This window comes from Salvelinus namaycush, chromosome 10, assembly GCF_016432855.1.
Source record: "Salvelinus namaycush isolate Seneca chromosome 10, SaNama_1.0, whole genome shotgun sequence".
NCBI lineage: Eukaryota > Metazoa > Chordata > Actinopteri > Salmoniformes > Salmonidae > Salvelinus > Salvelinus namaycush.
Window position 1 is genome coordinate 19156859 of NC_052316.1, and position 21547 is coordinate 19178405.

Below are 21547 nucleotides of genomic sequence, written 5' to 3' on the forward strand. Positions count from 1 at the left end.
CGTAGTGTCCAGAGCATGGAGGCGCTACCAGGAGACAGGCCAGTACATCAGGAGACGTGGAGGAGGCCGTAGGAGGGCAACAACCCAGCAGCAGGACCGCTACCTCCGCCTTTGTGCAAGGAGGAGCACTGCCAGAGCCCTGCAAAATGACCTCCAGCAGGCCACAAATGTGCATGTGTCTGCTCAAACGGTCAGAAATAGACTCCATTAGGGTGGTATGAGGGCCCGACGTCCACAGGTGGGGGTTGTGCTTACAGCCCAACACCGTGCAGGACGTTTGGCATTTGCCAGAGAACACCAAGATTGGCAAATTCGCCACTGGCGCCCTGTGCTCTTCACAGATGAAAGCAGGTTCACACTGAGCACATGTGACAGATGTGACAGAGTCTGGAGACGCCGTGGAGAACGTTCTGCTGCCTGCAACATCCTCCAGCATGACCGGTTTGGCGGTGGGTCAGTCATGGTGTGGGGTGGCATTTCTTTGGGGGGCCGCACAGCCCTCCATGTGCTCGCCAGAGGTAGCCTGACTGCCATTAGGTACTGAGATGAGATCCTCAGACCCCTTGTGAGACCATATGCTGGTGCGGTTGGCCCTGGGTTCCTCCTAATGCAAGACAATGCTAGACCTCATGTGGCTGGAGTGTGTCAGCAGTTCCTGCAAGAGGAAGGCATTGATGCCATGGACCGGCCCGCCCGTTCCCCAGACCTGAATCCAATTGAGCACATCTGGGACATCATGTCTCGCTCCATCCACCAACGCCACGTTGCACCACAGACTGTCCAGGAGTTGGCGGATGCTTTAGTCCAGGTCTGGGAGGAGATCCCTCAGGAGACCATCTGCCACCTCACCAGGAGCATGCCCAGGCGTTGTAGGGAGGTCATACAGGCACGTGGAGTCTACACACACTACTGAGCCTCATTTTGACTTGTTTTAAGGACATTACATCAAAGTTGGATCAGCCTGTAGTGTGATTTTCCACTTTAATTTTGAGTGTGACTCCAAATCCAGACCTCCATGGGTTGATCAATTTGATTTCCATTGATAATTTTTGTGTGATTTTGTTGTCAGCACATTCAACTATGTAAAGAAAAAAGTATTTAATAAGAATATTTCATTCATTCAAATCTAGGATGTGTTATTTTAGTGTTCCCTTTATTTTTTTGAGCAGTGTATTAAAGTGACGTGTCGTTTTCCAGGAAATAGCCTTGTAGTTTTTGAACTTTTGTAGGCTTTTTGAATGGTATACAATGGGAAAAAAGTTAATTTGGCAGAAGTAAATTCCTCAAACAGGAATATAATTGTATATATCTTAAATTACCTTGTTTTCACAAATTTGATGACATAATCGTCAAGCCAATTCAAAAGATTAGGGGACAGGACCCGGAAGTATGACTTAGGACAACATTGTATACAGTGACCTCCGTAATTATTCAGTGACAATTTAGATGTTGTTCGGCCTCTACTCCAGCACTTTGGATTTCAAATTCTACAATTATTATGAGGCTAAACTGCAGACTGACAGCTTTAATTTGGGTATTGTCATCCATATCGGGTGAATCATTTAGAAATTACAACACTTTTTATGCATAGTCCCCCCATTTTAGGGGACCAAAAGTATTGGGACAAATTCACTTATGTGTATTAAAGTGGTCACAAGTTTAGTATTTGGTCCCATATTCCTAGCACGCAATGATTACATCAAGCTTGTGACATTTTCTGTTTGTTTTGGTTGTGTTTCAGATTATTTTGTGGCCAATAGAAATGAACGGTAAATAATATATTGTGTCATTTTAGAGTCACTTTTATTGTAAATAAGAATAGAATATGTTTCTAAACATTTCCATGATTACAGATAGTCCTGAATGAATCACGAATAATGATGAGTGAGAAAGTTAGACGCACAAATATCATACCCCAAGACATGCTAACCTCTCACCATTACAATAACAGGGGAGATTAGCATTTTGGGGTGGGAGGGGGGATGATATTTGTGCGTCTGTATCACTCACATTATTCAAATCAAGACCTGTAAGTGCCTTACTAGTTGAGGCAGGTGAAATGCCTTTGGGCAGGTCATAGAAAACTGTCACTAGCATATTGGGTAAGAGGGTGATTCTGCAATTACGGGCACTTCTATGTCCTCGGGTCAATTTTGGGGATTTTATCAAAAATAAAACAAATACAAATATTTGTATGTTAAGTTCACACTGGAATCACCCCATACTTTTTTAAACAACTCTCTATCAAGTATCTTAGCTACTTTTCAGATGCATTTTATACCTCAATTTCACTATTTTGCCCTTGTCCCAGACCCAGACTTTTAAGCTTCTACTATGTTTTTCTATGAGAAAACATTTATAATTACACATTATATAATATGTACTACAGAAAGAGTCAATTAAATAAAATCTATATCAATATTTATTGTGAGTATGCCCTTTATATATTGTTTTACACAAAATATACCTGTCCTTTGGGAGTGGTGTCATTTCCACCACTGAGGACAAATTCCTTATTAATAAAGTTTTTTCAAGAGAATGTTAATTTAGTTACCATGGAAACATATTGTGACACTGAAGCACATGGCTTCAGTGGACAGTTGTTCCAGAAGTGATGTCCAGAAGTTGAAGAAAAATCGAGGTAAATATTGCTTGTGTAGAGAATATCTTTATTGTCAGTCATTTCCAAACAGGCTATAATTTCTTTAATATGTGGTCAAACTTTTTAATTAAAAAAAATATTTTATATATTTAGTGTAAACGATATGCTATCTGTAATACTAACCAAAGCATGCTAAGCAGTCTGTCAATTTTTTTCCAGAAACTGTAGAAGTGTCATTTCCATCACAGTCATTTCCATCACAAACTTAAGTGTGGTGGAAATGACAGAAAGTGGTGGAAATGACACAAATCCATTATCTTATTCGTTTTTACTTAACTTTTTTAAATTTTTACTTTAGGCTTATTTAATAATGTTTTAAATGAATTGAATCTAGAAAATGCTCCAATTTGAGCACAAGCTGAAAACTAAGTAGTATTTGTCTTTATTTTTTGAAGATGCCACATAAAACAGCACAGAGGTCACAGATATATATATATATATATATATATATATATATATATATATATATATATATATACAACATTTAAAAAAAGATCCTATACAATACCAGGAACATCTGCAAAAAGACAGGGAGATATACGAAGAAAAAAGAGAAGGGAGAAGTGAAATCTATCTCTGAGCTTACAAAGCTAGAACAAAGAAACAAGAGATGGCAATGGATATGCAACCAACGGAATAGAAGACAGACTTTAAAGAGAACAGTTGCAATGGAGACCTACCTATCAGGCAACACATCACCTCAGCCACCAGATGACCTGCAGCCAGAACATGAGGCCATCATACCTGCCCCTAACTTACCTGCCCCTGATGCACACCCTGATACCCCTTCCTCATCGTCGGCAACAGGAATGAGAAGTCGAATACTTGCTGGAAGGAAAAAGGTTGGAAGAGGTCGCTCAAAAGCATACAGAGATCTTAGTATGACAAATGTCAAACTTGATAATGCTTTACGGAAAGCTGAGAAGTACAAAAAAAGGTATGATCGACTGATGAACAAAATGGAGAGACAAGATTCCCCAAAGACAAAGACAAAACACCAAATGAAGGGAAATCCAAAGAACTGGAGAAGGATTTTATTGTTTCAAAATTCCATCATTGCAGAGTTAAAACAAAAGTATAAAACAATTTGCAGTGAAAAGGACAAACAAGTGGCTTCAAAAATGCTCAGATGCAACATCCTGAGAAAGTATGGCCTGGTCAAAGTCGCAAACAGAGAATTTGGATTTTCAGCAAAAGCAATGAGGGCAAAGGAAAACAGGCCATTAAGTCTTCAATACTCCAGGAAACATAATTAGCACAGCCACAGAAGAGAAAATCACTAGATTCTATGAACGTGATGACAACTGCAGAGCAACAACAGGGAAAAAGGACACACTAACGAGGAACAAGAAAAAAAGCAGAAGCTCTTCTCGAATGGCACAATTCAGAACCTTTATCAGAATTTGAAGAGGGAATATTCAGAAATTTTAATTTCTTACTGTGAATTCTGCAAAAGACGTCCTTTTAGGTTGTCAGGCCAACAGTCCAGGATAGGAACACATGGCTCTGCAAAACCCACACCAACCTCCAGTTCATGGTGGACAAACTACAGCATCACAAAGTGATCAGCTGCAGCAACAATGACAACCTTATTGAGTCTTTGTGCTGTGAAAACCTGAAGAAAGAGTGCATGTAGACAGTGCTCCCTTTGCCAAGCAAAAGAGCTTAAAACATCTACCTTTGATGCTGGTGAGCAGACATGGTGGTTTGAGTGGAAAACAAAGCTGAAGAGAGAGAGAAGGAAAAACAAAGAGGGAAACATGGAGAAGTTCACTGTACATTTGACAGTAAAAGAAAAGGTGTGGCACACTGCAGATTCTACTGGAGGACTTCTACAAAGGATTGAAAGAGAAGTTGGGGAAACACGTGTACAACATTCGACACCAATACTACAAACAGAGAATTAAAAGAGAATCTGGGGAAAGAGGAGATCATTGTGCATATTGACTTTGCAGAGAACTACCTGTGTAAATACACCAGTGAAATCCAGGCAGTTCACTTTGTTTTCATGTTTTTTAAAGTTTTTTTTACATAGATGTCATTTCCACCACACCTTGTCATTTCCATCACAACCCATATTTTTGAGGTAAATGAGTATATTATGTATAATTTACATACATTTATTTGTTTGAGATATGGAAATCATACAGTTGTTATCATAATCTCACAAAAAGGTTGGATGGAAATATATTATTTTTCATGATAAATGTTTTCAGCTGTCACCAAGGCAAGTTTATACATTCAGGCATTGTGTTGAATTATGAATATTAGAAAACCTTAAAAATCACTTAAAATAATATTCAATACAAGTTCAAGTACAAATGTATAAGAAATCCGTTATAAATCAATTGTATGATATTTGATTTTCAACTAAAATGGATGTTTAATGACGTGCTGGAAATTACATTTGTCTATGGCTGTCTGGGAAAAATGACAAAAATATATAAATTCCTGAATAGTACGATCGCAGCCATTATCATATTTAGTTTCTAGACAAATCAAAGACAAGTACAATACTGGCAAAATGGTGTTTGAATAAGTTTTAATTTCTGAAAGACAAAGTGCTCGAAGTCGCAGAATCACCCAAGACTGAAAGGCTGTGAGATTGGCCGTCCCACTGCTATTGTTCTAGATCAGTGCTATTCCAACTTTTTCAGCAGGGACACCATGTTTTTCACCAACATTTCTGGGGACCCCATTTTCTCGCAAGAATATCTCGCGACCCCTCCCCAAATCTAACGACACAACCTTAAAATCGGTACATTTCGATTTTTACATCAACAAATAACCAATTCATTACATTTTCAAAATGAAAAGAAACCAATAAATATATTTACTCAATAAAATGTTATTTTTCAATTATCTTTCTCAAAAACATTTGTATATTGTCCCATACAAGAATCTTTACTCTTATTTATTTTTGGACGATCCCACTGCAGTTACCCCGCGATCCCGACTGAATACCACTGTTCTAGACAAACGTTAGGAGTATGCTAGTCGACAAGGCAGTGGATTTGGTTGGATAGTTGAAAAGCTTGCTGAGGAGAGTGGAATGAGGGAGTTGGAGGTGGGGCCTTCTGTGGTTATAGTGGATGTCCCTCTGTGGTTACCTGTCATTGATTTAACCTTGGTGGAAAAGAGAAAAGATTGGGAACCACTGATTTCTGACCAAACTTTTTATAGTCCTGTACCCCTTCAAACATTCAACCTCCAGCTGTGTACCCCCTCTAGCACCAGGGTCAGCGTACTCTCAAAAAAAAATGTTTTGCCATCATTGTAAGCCTGCCACACACACACACTATACGATACATTTCTTAAACATGAGTGTGAGTTGTCTTCACAACCCGGCTCATGGGAAGTGACAAAGAGCTCTTAAAGGACCAGGGCACAAAAAATAATATAATCAATCATTTTGCTCATTATTTAACCATCTTACATATAAAACCTTATTTGTTAATTGAAAATTGTGAATAACTCACCAGATTAATGAGAAGGGTGTGCTTGAAAGGATGCACATAACTCTGCAATGTTGGGTTGTATTGGCGTGAGTCTCAGTCTTAAATCATTTTCCAAACACAGTCTGTGCCTGTATTTAGTTTTCATGCTACTGAGGGCCGAGAATCCACACTTACATAGGTACATAGGTTGCAAAGGACATCAGTGTCGTAACAGCGCAATTTGCCAAGGGAGGATACTCTGAGCGCAGCCCAATCCAGAAATCTGTCAGTGGCTTCTGATTAAATTCAATTTTCACAGAACCACTTGTTGCAATTTCGATGCGTCTCTCCTGTTCAGATATCGGTAAGTGGACTGGAGGCAGAGCATGAAAGGGATAACGAATCGTGTCACCCGTTTCGGGAAAGTACCTGCGTAATTGCGCACCCAACTCACTCAGGTGCTTCGCTATATCACATTTGACATTGTCCGTAAGCTTGAGTTCATTTGCACACAAAAAAATCATACAACGATGGAAAGACCTGTGTGTTGTCCTTGTAAATGCAGACAGAGAAGAGCTCCAACTTCTTAATCATAGCCTCAATTTTGTCCCGCACATTGAATTTAGTTGCGGAGAGTCCCTGTAATCCAAAATTCAGATCATTCAGGCGAGAAAAAAACATCCCCCAGATAGGCCAGTTGTGTGAGAAACTCGTCATCATGCAAGAGGTCAGACAAGTGAAAATTAGTAAAGAAAACTTTAAGCTCGTCTCTCAATTTTAAAGAACGTGTCAATACTTTGCCCCTTGATAACCATCACACTTCTTTCTGTATGTTGTAAATGCGTTACATGGTCGCTGCCCAAATCATTGCATAGTGCAGAAAATACACGAGAGGTCAGGAGTCTTGCTTTAATTAAGTTAACCATTTTCACTGTAATGTCCAAAACGTCTTTCAAGCCGTCAGGCATTCCCTTGGCAGCAGGAGCCTCTCGGTGGTTGCTGCAGTGTACCCAAGTGGCATCGGGAGCAACTGCTTGCACGCGCATTACCACTCCACTTTGTCTCCCTGTCATGGCTTTTGCACCATCAGTACAGATACCAACACATCTTGACCACCAAAGTCCATTTGATGTCACAAAGCTGTCCAGTACTTTAAAAATATCCTCTCCTCTTGTCCTGGTATCCAGTGGTTTGCAGAAGAGGATGTCTTCCTTAATTGACCCCCCATAAACGTAACGGACATATACCAGGAGCTGTGCCAGGCCCACCTCGTCTGTTGACTCATCCAGCTGTAACGCATAGAATTCACTTGTATGTGAAGCAGTAATTGTTTCAAAACATCTCCTGCCATGTCACTGAAGCGTCGTGAAACAGTGTTGTTTGATGAAGGAATTGTCTGTATAGTTTTTTGGGCCTTTTCCCCCTGCATTGTCCCAGCCATATCCGTGGCAGCAGGAAGAATTAAGTCCTCCACAATAGTAGGGGGCTTGCCTGTCCTAGCCACTCGGTAGCTCACCATATAAGACACTTCTAACCCCTTCTTATTAATGGTATCTGTTGCTTTTATACATGTCTTACTACTCGAAAGTTGTCTTAATTCTCGCTCAAAAAACTCCTGTGGCTTATTTGTCAAATTGCCATGTTTTGTTTCTAAATGTCTGCGCAAGAGGGAAGGTGAGTTGTGAGATAGTACTTTTGCACATACAACATACTGTGGCGGAGGAAAAGCACTACTCCCAATATAAGTGAACCCCAAATCAATATAGTTCTCATATTTGCGCCTCTTCGATGGTTCAATGTCCCTGTCTGTAGTTAGGTGCTTTCCCGGGTAAGGGGGCAGTAGCTCTTCGGCTGCATCAGATTCACAACGGTCAGTGTCCATGCTAGCTGGGCTAACAACAAATGTAGAATTACTGATGCTAGCATTGGATGTGCTCGTGGAAGCAGAACAACTTGTGTCGTTGACAGGTGCAGTACTGCTGGTAGTAGCAATACTACCAGTAGAGCTGGTATGTGTCTCTATGGGCCTTACTTTTTTAACCATTTACACATTTTCGAGCAAACGGAATGAGCAGGAGCTATGTTTGGCTACATACGGACCGTTACTGGAATTCCCGCGAGAGAATAACATTTAATGTAATTGGATGTTAATTATTTGACTAGGCTACCTGTATTTGACATAGTGTTGTTATTTCGCTGAACACTAGAGTGTCGGGAGTGAAACGAGGCTACTCAGGCGAGAAAAAACCCTCACCCACATGTATAGTCCCGTTGGAAAATATAAAATGGACTGTTTGAAAATGTGAAGATGTATTTTTTAAATAAAAAATAAAATACTTTAAAATGTTAATCACATTTTTATTTGGCATACCCCCAACGACATTGTGCATATCACTGAGGGTACACATACCCCAGTTTGGGAATACCTGATAAGAGAACTGGTTGAAAATTACATTAGTAGAAGATTGTATGCTTATTTACCAGTTTTTACAGATGGTTCCTAGGATCCTGATAGTGGACACAGGAACAGAAGTTTACATTCCTGAATTTGATGTGCAGAAGACTAACAGATGGACTGTCTGTACACTCTGCTGACTGTTGTCAATGGTAGTGGCTCTCTAGCTTAGATTCTTTGTACTGCGTAGTTTATCTTCTGGTAACTCTAATAGGAGTGATCTACTATTGGAAGCATTAACTCTGCTATGGAGAATTGAGAGACTGGGTGTAGTAGTGCATTTCTACTGGGTCCCAGCCCATTCAGGTGTGGGAGGACATTTAATTGAAGACCAAGTAGCCAAGAGGGCTTTAAAACAAGATACAATTTATATTCATGCCCCATTGGGTAGAGGTGAGGCCAAATGTTATAAGTTAGTAGGTATCTTTTGTATCGTCTTAGTAGCACATGATTAGGTAAGAGTTTTTTAAAATGTTTGTTTTCTTTTATTCGAAAGTCTACAAGCTGTGATTGACCACAAACCCCAGTACACTAGGTGGCAGCATGCACATCTAACGTTTGTTTTGCAGATCACCATTATTTACATTTTAGTCATTTAGCAAACACTCTTATCCAGGGTGACATACAGTAGCAATTAAGGTTAAGTGCCTTGCTCAAGTGCACATCTGCAAATTTCTCACTTTTTACTGTTGCAAAACCATGAAATAACACATATGGAATCATGTAGTAACAAAAACAGTGTTAAATCAAAATATATTTTAAAATCTTCTAAGTAGCCACCCTTTGCCTTGATGATAGCTTTGCACACACTATAAAATATATATTTTAAAAAAACTTTTTGGGTTACTACATGATTCCATGTGTTATTACATAGTTTTGATGTCTTTACTTATTTTACAATGTAGAAAATAGTCAAAATAAAGAAAAACCCTTGAAATCAGTAGGTGTGTCCAAACATTTGACTGGTATTGTATTTCTAAACATATCCAACTGATTTCAAAATAAAGCATATTTATTTTTCATGGAGGTGATCTCAACAATGAAAATATGTTCACTGAATTGTCTTATTAGCTGATGACAAACAAAAATATTGCGTGTTAGATTTCCATGTATACTCTTTATCGACTTGGCTCTAGGATATTTATGTATATTTTCTTAGGGTTAAATAAATAACTCAAAATGCTTTAAAACACATTTGTCAATGAATTTCTATGAAATTGCACAAGAGCAGGATGTAGCTTTGAGAGGAGAGGTCATGACTGCATTGAAGTCAGTAGAAATGTCTTAAACGATTTACAAAGCCCACAAATGATATGGTGCACTAGCTTTACAGGACTTCATAGTTACTTGTCATCTCATTGTAACATTTTATGGTAAAGAAATGACCAAGTATATTGTTAAATGGTAATTACAGAGTAATAACCCTTTACTTGTTTGTTCCAGAATAATAATTTGAACTATCGTTCAACTCTGGGAATCTTTTTTGTTCAAACAAAAAGACAATCATAGTAATGATAATAATTTATTTAGGTAGAGAATTCTTTGGCAGTGAAGAAGTACACAAAGTTCATGAGAGAAAAATCACAAGTGCTGAATGAGAATCAAGATAGGAGGAAATCGACCACAGAGTAAACCTTGCCCAGCCTTTAGTATGACCAATAACAGATCAGTACACTGCGCTCAGTGAGATGGCCAGAATGTCAGTATTAGAGAACGAGTGTTATAGCCATAACCACAGTGTGCAAGGAGAGAATAGGTATTTATAGCACAGTAGGGACAGCATTCAGTGTGTGTGTGTGTGTGTGTGTGTGTGTGTGTGTGACAGATGGGGTGGTGGTGTTAATGCTGGTTAGGCAGTGTGTGGGAGCCGGTATGGGTTTCTGTTAAAGTGGGAGGTGTGTGTGTGTGTGTGTGTGTGTGTGTGTGTGTGTGTGTGTGTGTGTGTAGAGGCCTGGGCACAGGAGGAACTGAGTTAGTGTCATAGTGTGGGCTGGTGTGATTTCTTTTCTTCATATCGTCTGTGACTCAAACTATTGGGAGTGAGTGATTAGCTGAGGCTCGGTGCACAGGGGGCCGCAATGTTGAGAATGTTGTAAGAGCAGACATGACTGCCTATTCTGAATGACAATTTCCATCTGAACGTTTACGCAAACGGAGCGCAACGCAGTACTTGAATGTCGTTTTTTCACCACAAAATGGGCGGCTCCTTGTAAGCCTGCCTAGAAGTCTTGCTACGCCCATTTTCTCCACAAAAATGTTGAAATGCAACATATTATTCCTTTTGTGAGGGTGGGGGCACTGTTGTGTAGATAATGAGGCTGTATTTTACCACCAAACTCACTTGGTTGAAATTGAACCCCCAAAATGTATTTTGTTCCTTTCTCTTTTGGCATAAAGGTGTTTCACACACTGATGTAGTGGTAAAAACAAAAGTGGGGTTGCGGTGAAAAAAGTAAAGCTCCTTATACGTTCAATTAATTTTCCTGCAAAACATTTACCCTTCACTACACCACTGGTTTCACTAAATAATTAACTCTACATCTATCAATTTGCTCTAAAAATAAGCACCAGTGTTGCTATAAATCCGTGAAAACAAAAGTGATCTGATGCTATGAACTAAAGTAGCCTATTTTGCATTGATAACTAAATATAATCTCAGCGACTGTTCAAACAATAAACCAAACATTATAGCCTTATTAGAATCCCTCCACAAAACATATTTTGTTTAGAAGTAATTACTTGATTTTAGGCTATTTCTAAATGGTAAAACAGCTGCTAGCCATGTGCTTTTTCTCCATGAACAAAAATTATGACATTCTATTTTTAGCTGATATGGGAGTGAATACATTCAAGCAGCAGATTAAACTGGAATAATGTTGTAGGTTACACTGGCAAGTAGAAGAATATTTGCCAGGGCATTTATTTAATTATAAATTGGGAAGATGGAAAAGCTAGCTTGCTTGCTGTTTTTAGCCTACAGCCAACTGGCAGGCACAAAATGAGGTAATGTAAAACAAACCGAAACTTTCATTACATTTAGCTAATATTCAAAAATGCAGTTGGTTTTCTTTTAAATTAGCCAACAGTGGTCGTTTTCAATGTGATTCTTTGTTTTATCACAAATGGGAAGACAAGAAAATCTCTGCTATTGTAGCCTTGTGAATGTTTATAAAATCGGGGGTCTAGGAACACATGGACCGGAGAGGGTATCATGTTGCCAAAAGGTGCTGCTCTAAAAAATCTGACTCCACCCAAGTGCACATGATAAGTGATGGTGTGTTCAGCAGATAGACCTTAACCCTGCACCCTCCTGAATAAGCCCCAGTACTCATTAATGTAATGTGCACCCACTGAGCACTAGAGTGGGAGTCTGTCCCCTCTGTCACGATTCCAAATGCAGCACAGCAAATCTGGTACTGGCTTTTTTCTGACAATCTGAATTCACATATAATTTAAAACATCATCCTTTAGAACTCTCTCCAAGTTTGATACAAATACTTTTTTCTTCTGCCCTGTAAAAAACTAAATCAGAGGAAAACAAAACTATACTTCATTTTGTGCAGAGGTGAAAAGAAGAAGAGCAGGTCACTCATTCCACCTATTTCCCACCTCCTGACGTCACCTAGCCACCAACAAGTGCATCTCTATCAGGACTGCTAATCAGCGCGGCAGGCTGATCCGGGCCTCACATAGAGACCCATCCTATGTGTCACTACACCCTACAGATGAGATAGGACAGCTAAGCAATTTCAAAAGGAAAGGACTTGTTAAAACCAAGTAGGAACCTATCAGAATGCCTCTATAATGGTATTCGTCACACAGCTCAGAATATTAGAGGCGCAGTCCGGTGTGTTACACACAGTGCACACAATGAGGTGAAGGAAACAAAGAAGAAAGATATTGACGTGACACAGCTCCTGTCAATCAATCACCCAGATTAACACTGACACAGGAGTTCATCATCATTAATAAAGGCAACAGGACACATCGCAGTCTCACTCCTTCCCATCTCCCTCTGAATGGGAAACATAACAGGCATCACAGGAAAGAAGAGAGTTGATTAAAAAAAAGCTGAATACTGATGGAGGGCAGGAGTCACTCCTCCTGCATGTGCAAAATCTCTTCATGTGGAGAGCGGAAGGTTGGGGGGGGGGGGGGTGGCACTGTCTCGCTCTGCCAAAGGCATCTATATTCTAATTGGCACTGAAGTCCCACTACACATCCATAATAGTCCATAGGGGTTAGGGGGTGGCAGGGACAGGGATTGGAAGGCCACAGGCTGCTTCTGGAGTTGGGGGATGTATGTGGGCACTGAGAGGTGGGGGTCCGATTGGGGACAGGGGTTTTGGGAATAGGGTATTCAGAGTCTCATTGACTTCATCTCACTCCCCCATCCCTGGTTCTTCTCAGTCTCCCACCCCCTCCTGTCTGTGGTCCCTCCAGTCCTTGTGCCCCTGTCCTGGGAGTCACAGTGTGACCTTGCTGAGGCGCAGAGACAGGCTGGAGCGTTGCTGGGCGCGGGGGAGTGTGGAGGCGCAGCGACTTCTCAGCTGGACCGGCCTCCCCGCGGTGCCTCGCACGCGCAGCAGGAAGTCAAAATTGGCTGAGGTGTTCATGGCGTAAAAGACGTTAGCATTGTCTGGAATCACCAGCTCTGAAAAAGGAAGTTTTAAAAAAATTACTTTTTCACATTATCATCACAACTCCGAGGCTAAAAAGAGTGTCAGGGAGAATGTTGTACCTCTCTCCTCAGAGATGACCTGCACCAGCTCGTATCCCTCCCCAGGCTCACTCTCCAGGTTGTGTTTGGCCACAGCTCTAGAGATCACTGCTGGAGTCTTATCCTGACTCGTCAACTGGGGACGAAACAACATTTTAATATCAAAATGAAATCAAAATCAGGATGAATCGTCACTTCTGAAACACCTTTAGAATACATTTGTCATAATCTCACATTTTAACATGAGACGTACCAGGATGCTCTTGTAGAGGTTGCCATTGCCCTGCTCCAGACTGACTCTGATGATGCAGGCGTCCTGGGCCTGGGTGTTGTAGGCAGGGGGCAGGGGGGAGGAGGGGGACATGGGTGTCAGGGAGACAGAGCGACGGTGCATGCAGGGTGGCCCGGGGAGAGAGGGAGAGGCCGGGGTCACTGGAACACTGGCTGATGATGAGGTAGTGTCCATGGAGTGGAGAGAAGTACAGGAAGAAGACTCGGACAACTGGAGAAACACAGATGACACACAGTAATTAGCACATATACAACCTTCATATTGCCAACCTTTTGGATAGAATTATAACTTTATTTGCACACATTGGTAAACAAAATACAGAATAGAAAGAAAATAAAACAATAGGGCTTGTGCAAAACCCCCACCAATTAAATACAACAAAAATGTATCTTAGTGCCATACCTTGTTCTGCTGAGTGTCGGAGGTGTGTATAGGTGTCATGGCCATGCCATCGCTTTCTGAAGGGCTGGAGTCACTAGACGACACACTTACTGAGTCCATGCTCTCCCCAGAGCTGCCAGTAGGGGGCGACCGAGGTGTTTCCCTCAACGGGGAACTCGCTGCCGAGGAGTCTACACCCAGAAACAGTCTGACAGAGAAAAAAGTCAACAAAAAAACATCACAAAACAAAAAGGACCAATACCGGTCATTTAGATCTAATATAAACAATGATTTAATGGAATTCTGTTAAAACATCAATATTATGGCAAAGGCTCCACAACTGATTGTAGAATTCTACACCATTACAATAATGTCTATATTATTCAGGGTAGATTTATTGTAAATCAAAATATAAAGTACAGTATATGTTAGATTTCCTCTAGAGTGTGCTTACAGGCTAAGTCTCTTGACCATACTCTTGCGAGGTTTGGGTGAAGTAGGACTGCTGTCTCCCACTCCTTCAATGTCACAAGACATAGCATAGCTGCAAGAGAAACCGAAAATAATCATGACATCACTGCTACCAGTCTACTTAGCCTGAGAAACAATCAGAAAGAAAGAGAGGATAGCAAGAGCTGGTCTAGTGATATATATATATATATATAGTGTGAATGATTGATGATGCTTGTACCTCTCCTCCTCGCTGTGCTGGGGCTGGCTCTTGAACCAGTGCAGGAAGGCAGCGTCAGCACTCAGACAGTAGCTGTTACACGCAGACTGCAGCAGCTTGATCTGAGCAATCACCTCAAACTCCTGCAAGAGAGAGATCAATGTCAATCATGTCAATTGAGCTGACACTACCAACATTAATGACTTTTCCTAATCACCTAATTAGTGGTTTAGAAACAGGTTGAAAATGACACTCACCCTCCGCCTCTTCTCAAAGTTGATGAGCCCACCCTGCAGAAGACACAGAGGACACTGAAAGACTGAACTCTCATCCCACGCTGGGCTGGCTAGACAAACAGTAGTGGACTTCTCCAAAAACTGCCAAACTAATTCCTCACATACTCATGGAAACTCATGCTCTAGTTGCAAACAGTAGTCACAACATACAAGTCTCTACAACCAGAGTCTCTACAACCAAACAGAAGGAGTGAGTAGGATGATAGTAAGGCTCACCTCTACTAGGTCTGGTAGAGCAGTATCTAGCATGGTCAGGTCTGTCAGGAAGGTGCCCAGGTAAGGTATCGTCCCCTGCATGGCACCCTGGGAGGAGAGACAAGCATAGGTTAAAACATACCAATCAGCAGGCACAGCTAAGCTACTCACTTTTACCCTCTTCCTGAAACGGAAACAAACAGGGCCGCAAACACATAGTGGCTTGTAGCTCGCTCCACCGCTCACCATTTCCTTCTGCAGCTGGAGTCGTTTGTGAATGCGTTTCTGGTGCTCCTTAGCACAGCCTTCCAGATTGGCAAACTTAGAGGTGCCCTCCTGTAGGGGGAAAGAGTAGATTGGGTAAATATCAAATCACTACTAAAATCAATCAATTCATCATCAATTAACCACTTCCTCAACATCCACAATGTCTGGTATGCAGGCATTCCCAGAGCAGTCTCACCCTCATCAGCAGCTCTCGGCTGGTCAGGTAGTTGTTGTGATCTGAGAAGATGTCTGATAGTTCCTCGAACGTAGAGATGCCGTCTCTGTGGAAATGACAGAGAAAGGTTAGAACTAAATTGGGAATGCATAAGAACTCTATCACATGAGTTGTGAATGACTGATCAGTTCATATGCATTCAGCTTGTGAAAGACCCACTTGTGCACGCAGGACCAGGCCCTCTTCAGTCTGTAGAGTGGGTTGGACTGCAGTGCAGATACGATGGCGTGCAACGAGGAGAAGTTCTTACGCATGCGACACTCCTGAGCGACGTCTATCCAGCGCTGGATGACCCGTGCCCTGAGGTGCGGGCGGATCTGGCGTCGGTGCAGTATGGTGCTGACCACACATGCTGCCACAGCATTGAACTGGGTGATTGTGGCACGGATGGTGGAAGCACTGTGCTTGTTTTGCTTCTTATCCCTCTGGGACCAGATGGAACCCAGGCAGTGGTGAGGAACCACCTTCTTGAACAACAACTGGAAACAGACAAACAATGATACTATTAGTATTCAAACTTTTAAAGTAACTGTCCAGTGAAAATATTACTTTAAAAAAGTTAATATTCTGTTAACGCATACCAAAATATTGTTGTTGACTTGTCCTATATCGTATGTGGCCAAAGCATAAATTGGCAACAAAAAAAAACTCACCTCAAAAACTTGTATCATAAAAATGCTTGCTATTTCCTCATAGAACATGAAGTCATGTTGGCTCATTGGCTGAGCTGGCCAAATCAGCGGTCTACTCGCATTAATATTTTGTTGGGGTCCGCACACACCATCACAACACAGAAAAGCTGATTTATAACCTACTTAATTATCATTTTTAAAAAGGAAAACTACTTCACTCGTATTATAATTATTTATAGGTCGTATTTCATAGAAATATGGTAATACTGGACAGTTACTTTAAAATGTATATTTATCCTATATTGTTCAAATACATTGGAAACCCATACTCCCACCCAGCCTCCCTCAGCCTCTCTTACCGCATCCATATAGGTTAGCTGCTCGGCCACCAAATCTGCATCAAATGACAGGAAATCTTCCTGGACCTCGATCTCCACTTCCTCATCCTCACCCAGGCAGAAGGAGCTGTTTCCATGGAAACCGCCGGAGAAACCTACCAAGAGGAGAAATTATCAGATTAATGATTTCCTTCATGATGGCAGGGCTGCCAACTTTTGAAGATAGGAGATCGCACTCCAAGCTTAAGTGAATGTCATTGGCTCCAACCCCTAGCCTGGGTTAAAGTTCATTTCCACATATTTTCATATGGCTTAGGCCCATGACCAGGGTGGAATTATTTTTTTTATTATTCAAGATTCTCTTAGTTTGAAAAAAAGCTAAACAAAATCAAATCATTGTCACATGCACCAAATACAACAGGTGTAGAACTTACTGGCAAAGTACTTAACCAACCGTGCAGTTAAGAAACATAAGAGTTAAGAAAAGATTTACTAAATAAAGAAAGAAAAGTAACAAAATAACAAGGCTGTATTATATATATATATATATATATATATATATATATATATATATATATATACACACAGGGGGTACCGAGTCAATGTGCGGGGGTACAGGTTAGTCGAGGTCATTGACGTAATAAACTCAGCAAAAAAAGAAAACATCCTCTCACTGTCAACTGCGTTTATTTTCAGCAAACTTAACATGTGAAAAATATTTGTATGAACATAAGATTCAACAACTGAGACAAACTGAACAAGTTCCACAGACATGTGACTAACAGAAGTGGAATAATGTGTCTCTGAACAAAGGGTGGGTCAAAATCAAAAGTAACAGTTTTGTGGCCACCAGCTGCATTAAGTATCGCAGTGCATCTCCTCCTCATGGACTGCACCAGATTTGCCAGTTCTTGCTGTGAGATGTTACCCCACTCTTCCACCAAGGCACCTGCAAGTTCCCGGACATTTCTGGGGGGAATGGCCCTAGCCCTCACCCTCCGATCCAACAGGTCCCAGGCGTGCTCAAGGATATTGAGATCCGGGCTCTTCGCTGGCCATGGCAGAACACTGACGTTCCTGTCTTGCAGGAAATCACGCACAGAACGAGCAGTATGGCTGGTGGCATTGCAATGCTGGAGGGTCATGTCAGGATGAGCCTGCAGGACGGGTACCACATGAGGGAGGAGGATGTCTTCCCTGTAACACACAGCGTTGAGATTGCCTGCAATGACAACAAGCTCAGTCCGATGATGCTGTGACACACCGCCCCAGACCATGACGGACACTCCACCTCCAAATCGATCCCGCTCCAGAGTACAGGCCTCGGTGTAGCGCTCCTTCCTTCGACGATAAAAGCGATTGCAACCATCACCCCTGGTGAGACAAAACCGCGACTCATCAGCGAAGAGTCCTTTTTGCCAGTCCTGTCTGGTCCAGTGACGGTGAGTTTGTGCCCATAAGCGACGTTGTTGCCAGTGATGTCTAGTGACGACTTGCCTTACAACAGGCCTCCACCCCTCAGTCCAGCCTCTCTCAGCCTATTGCGGACAGTCTGAGCACTGATGGAGGGATTGTGCGCTCCTGGTGTAACTCAGGCAGTTGTTGTTGCCATCCTGTACCTGTCCCGCAGGTGTGATGTTCGGATATACCGATCCTGTGCAGGTGTTGTTACACGTGGTCTGCCACTGCGAGGACGATCAGTTGTCCGTCCTGTCTCCCTGTAGCGCTGTCTTAGGCGTCTCACAGTACGGACATTGCAATTTATTGCCCTGGCCACATCTGCAGTCCTCATGCCTCCTTGCAGCATGCCTAAGGCAAATTCACACAGATGAGCAGGGACCCTGGGCATCTTTCTTTTGGTGTTTTTCAGAGTCAGTAGAAAGACCTCTTTAGTGTCCTAAGTTTTCATAACTGTGACCTTAATTGCTTAAGCTGTTAGCTGTTAGTGTGTTAATGACCGTTCCACAGGTGCATGTTCATTAATTGTTTATGGGAAACAGTGTTTAAACACTTTACAATGAAGATCTGTGAAGTTATTTGGATTTTTACAAATTATCTTTGAAAGACAGGGTCCTGAAAAAGGGACGTTTATTTTTTGCTGAGTTTATGTACATGTAGGTAGAGGTAAAATTACTATGCATAGATAATAAACAGCGAGTAGCATCAACAAAAAAAAGGGTTGGGGGTCAATGCAAATAGACTGGGTAACCATTTGATTAGCTGTCAAGCAGTCTTATGGCTTGGGAGTAGAAGCTGTTAAGGAGCCTTTTGGACCTAGACTTGGTGCTCTGGTACTGCTTGCCATGCAGTAGCAGAGAGAACAGTCTATGACTAGTGTGGTTGGAGTCTTTGGCAATTTTTAGTGCCTTCCTCTGACACCGCCTGGTATAGAGGTCCTGGATGGCAGGAAGCTTGGCCCCAGTGATGTACTGAGACGTAAGCACTACCCTCTGTAGCGCCTTCAGGTCAGATGTCAAGCAGTTGCCATACCAGGTGCTGATGCAACCAGTCAGGATGCTCTCGATGGTGCAGCTGTAGAACTTTGAGTATCTGAGGACCCATGCCAAATCTTTTCTGTCTCCTGAGGGGGAATAGGGGTTGTCGTGCCCTATTCAAGACTGTCTTGGCGTGTTTGCACCAAGATAGTTTGTTGTTGATGTGACACCAAGGAATTTGAAGCTCTCGACCTTCTCCACTACAGCCCCGTCGATGAGAATGGGGGCATGCTTGGCCCTCCTTTTCCTGTAGTCCATAAATGCACACTCAAAACCCGATGACTTGGTTTGAAGTTACTTTGAGATTATTTGGCCATGAAATTTAGAGTATGCTAGCTAGGTAACATTGAATTACATTAGTTTTTGGTTAGAAAATGCTAATATTGGCCTCCTGAGTGGCGCAGTTGTCTAAGGCACTGCGTCGCAGTGCTAGCGGTGCCCCTAGCTGGCGTCCGGGTTGGATGTCAGTGTGTCACGAAGCAGCGCGGCTTGGTTGGGTTGTGTTTCGGAGGACGCATGGCTCTCGACCTTCGCCTCTCCCGAGTCCGTACGGGAGTTGCAGCGATGAGACAAGACTGTAACTACTACCAATTGGATACCACGAAATTGGGGTGAAAAATAAATAATAAAATAAATGCTAATATTAATGGTTGGCGGCAGTGGCTAACCATAGGATGGATTGCAGTCTCTCCTTGTCCATAAGAAACAAACATGTAAATATGTAATTCACTTGGGTGAACTATCCCTTTAAAATAGGACCGTAGAAAATCCTGCCTAGAAGTAGCACTCCAAGGGGGTTGGCCACCCCTGATCTATGTTTACCAAAAACTGGGGGTTTCAATATATTAATGTGACTTCATTTGATTTCTGCACAGTACCCCACATTCAAGACAAATGTCATGAATATCAATCTTCAGGTGGTTGAGGCTGATTTGCAAAACCTTGCTATCATCTTACTCTACATAGGCAAGATCTTTTCCATGTGTCTACCATCTTGTGCACAATACTAAAATGACAAAACAGAATATTTGAGGCAAGGGGCATCAATATAGCTCATTTTTTAGCCCATTGTAGAGGATGGCAATTGTTCTAATGACTTACAGCAGCTATTGTAAAAGACTAAATAAATTAAAACAGATTAAAATCTCCTGAAGATAAGAGGACATAGCTTAAATCTGCCCCTACACCAAACCCAAATTATCTTTCAATGTATTGTTGTCCCCCCACAACAATCATTTACACATTTGGGTTCACAATTTGTTTGTGCAAAATAATGTTTATAATACATACAAATCAAGTCACCTTACCAAGATTCCTGCTGAACGCTGCCTTTTCGTTGTTACAGCCTAATGAACCTTGTGCTAAATCACTAACGACCAAACAAAGTAAATAATGTAGCATATGGATCTGGGCTCATGCAAGTGGTGGATTTAATCACTATAGTAGGCTGGGCTATATTATCAAAATGTCAAAAGGAAACATTATGCGACACGAGAGACAGAAAATTCACTTGTTGACAATTATGTGTAGAAAACAGCGCTACAATATGCGGTGCTGCTCTTCTGAAAATGTTGTTCACAAACTTTGATCAGCGGAGAACAAACTTGCCTGTCCAGTCTGCGGTGGTGCTCCCATAGAAAAGCTGCTCCACGCTAATCATGAGGGACATTTTTTTTTTTACCAACGCGCATCCAATCGCCTTGGTCCTCGACCCTCACTAAACCAATCACAAGCTTCAATCTGCTGCGGTTCACAATGTGGTGGTAGGAAAATGATGGATCTCCCGGGTTAAGGTGCTGCAGTTACAACGCTTATGATATACAGTTGAAGTCGGAAGTTTACATACATTTAGGTTGGAGTCATAAAAACTGGTTTATCATCAACTCCACACATTTCTTGTTAACAAACAATACTTCTGGCAAGTTGGTTAGGACATCTACTTTGTGCATGACAAATAATTTTTCCAACAATTGTTTAGACAGATTTGATTATTTCACTGATAATTCACTGTATCACAATTCCAGTGGGTCAGAAGTTTACATACACTAAGTTGACTGTGCCTTTAAACAGCTTGGGAAATTCCATAAAATGATGTCATGGCTTTAGAAGCTTCGGATAGGCTAATTGACATAATTTGAGTCAATTGGAGGTGTACCTGTGGATGTATTTCAAGGCCTACCTTCAAACTCAGTGCCTCTGACATCATGGGAAAACCAAAAGAATCAGCCAAGACCTCAGGAAAAAAATTGTAGACTTCCACAAGTCTGGTTCATCCTTGGGAGCAATTTCCAAACGCCTGAAGGTACCACATTCATCTGTACAAACAATAGTACGCAAGTATAAACACCATGGGACCACGCAGCCGTCATACTGCTCAGGAAGGAGACGTGTTCTGTCTCCTAGAGATGAATGTACTTTGGTGAAAAAAGTGCAAATCAATCCCAGAACAGCAGCAAAGGACCTTGTGAAGAT

General features: G+C 41.7%; 1 protein-coding gene across 2 annotated transcripts in view; it reads right to left on the reverse strand.

Moving 5' to 3' along the window:
- Nucleotides 1-10062: 10062 nt before the first annotated feature.
- rgl1 (ral guanine nucleotide dissociation stimulator-like 1) overlaps nucleotides 10063-21547 on the reverse strand; it is a 38438-nt gene continuing 26953 nt past the window's right edge. For both annotated transcript variants that reach the window (XM_039002450.1, XM_039002451.1), the window contains exons 6-17: nucleotides 16602-16735; nucleotides 15770-16089; nucleotides 15572-15656; nucleotides 15355-15444; nucleotides 15130-15216; nucleotides 14875-14907; nucleotides 14639-14760; nucleotides 14402-14491; nucleotides 13969-14155; nucleotides 13528-13776; nucleotides 13296-13410; nucleotides 10063-13208 (exon numbers count right to left, since the gene is read on the reverse strand). In XM_039002450.1, coding sequence (XP_038858378.1) covers nucleotides 13021-13208; nucleotides 13296-13410; nucleotides 13528-13776; nucleotides 13969-14155; nucleotides 14402-14491; nucleotides 14639-14760; nucleotides 14875-14907; nucleotides 15130-15216; nucleotides 15355-15444; nucleotides 15572-15656; nucleotides 15770-16089; nucleotides 16602-16735 — 1700 coding nt within the window. In that variant the 3' untranslated portion in view covers nucleotides 10063-13020. The remainder of the gene's footprint in view (nucleotides 13209-13295; nucleotides 13411-13527; nucleotides 13777-13968; nucleotides 14156-14401; nucleotides 14492-14638; nucleotides 14761-14874; nucleotides 14908-15129; nucleotides 15217-15354; nucleotides 15445-15571; nucleotides 15657-15769; nucleotides 16090-16601; nucleotides 16736-21547) is intronic.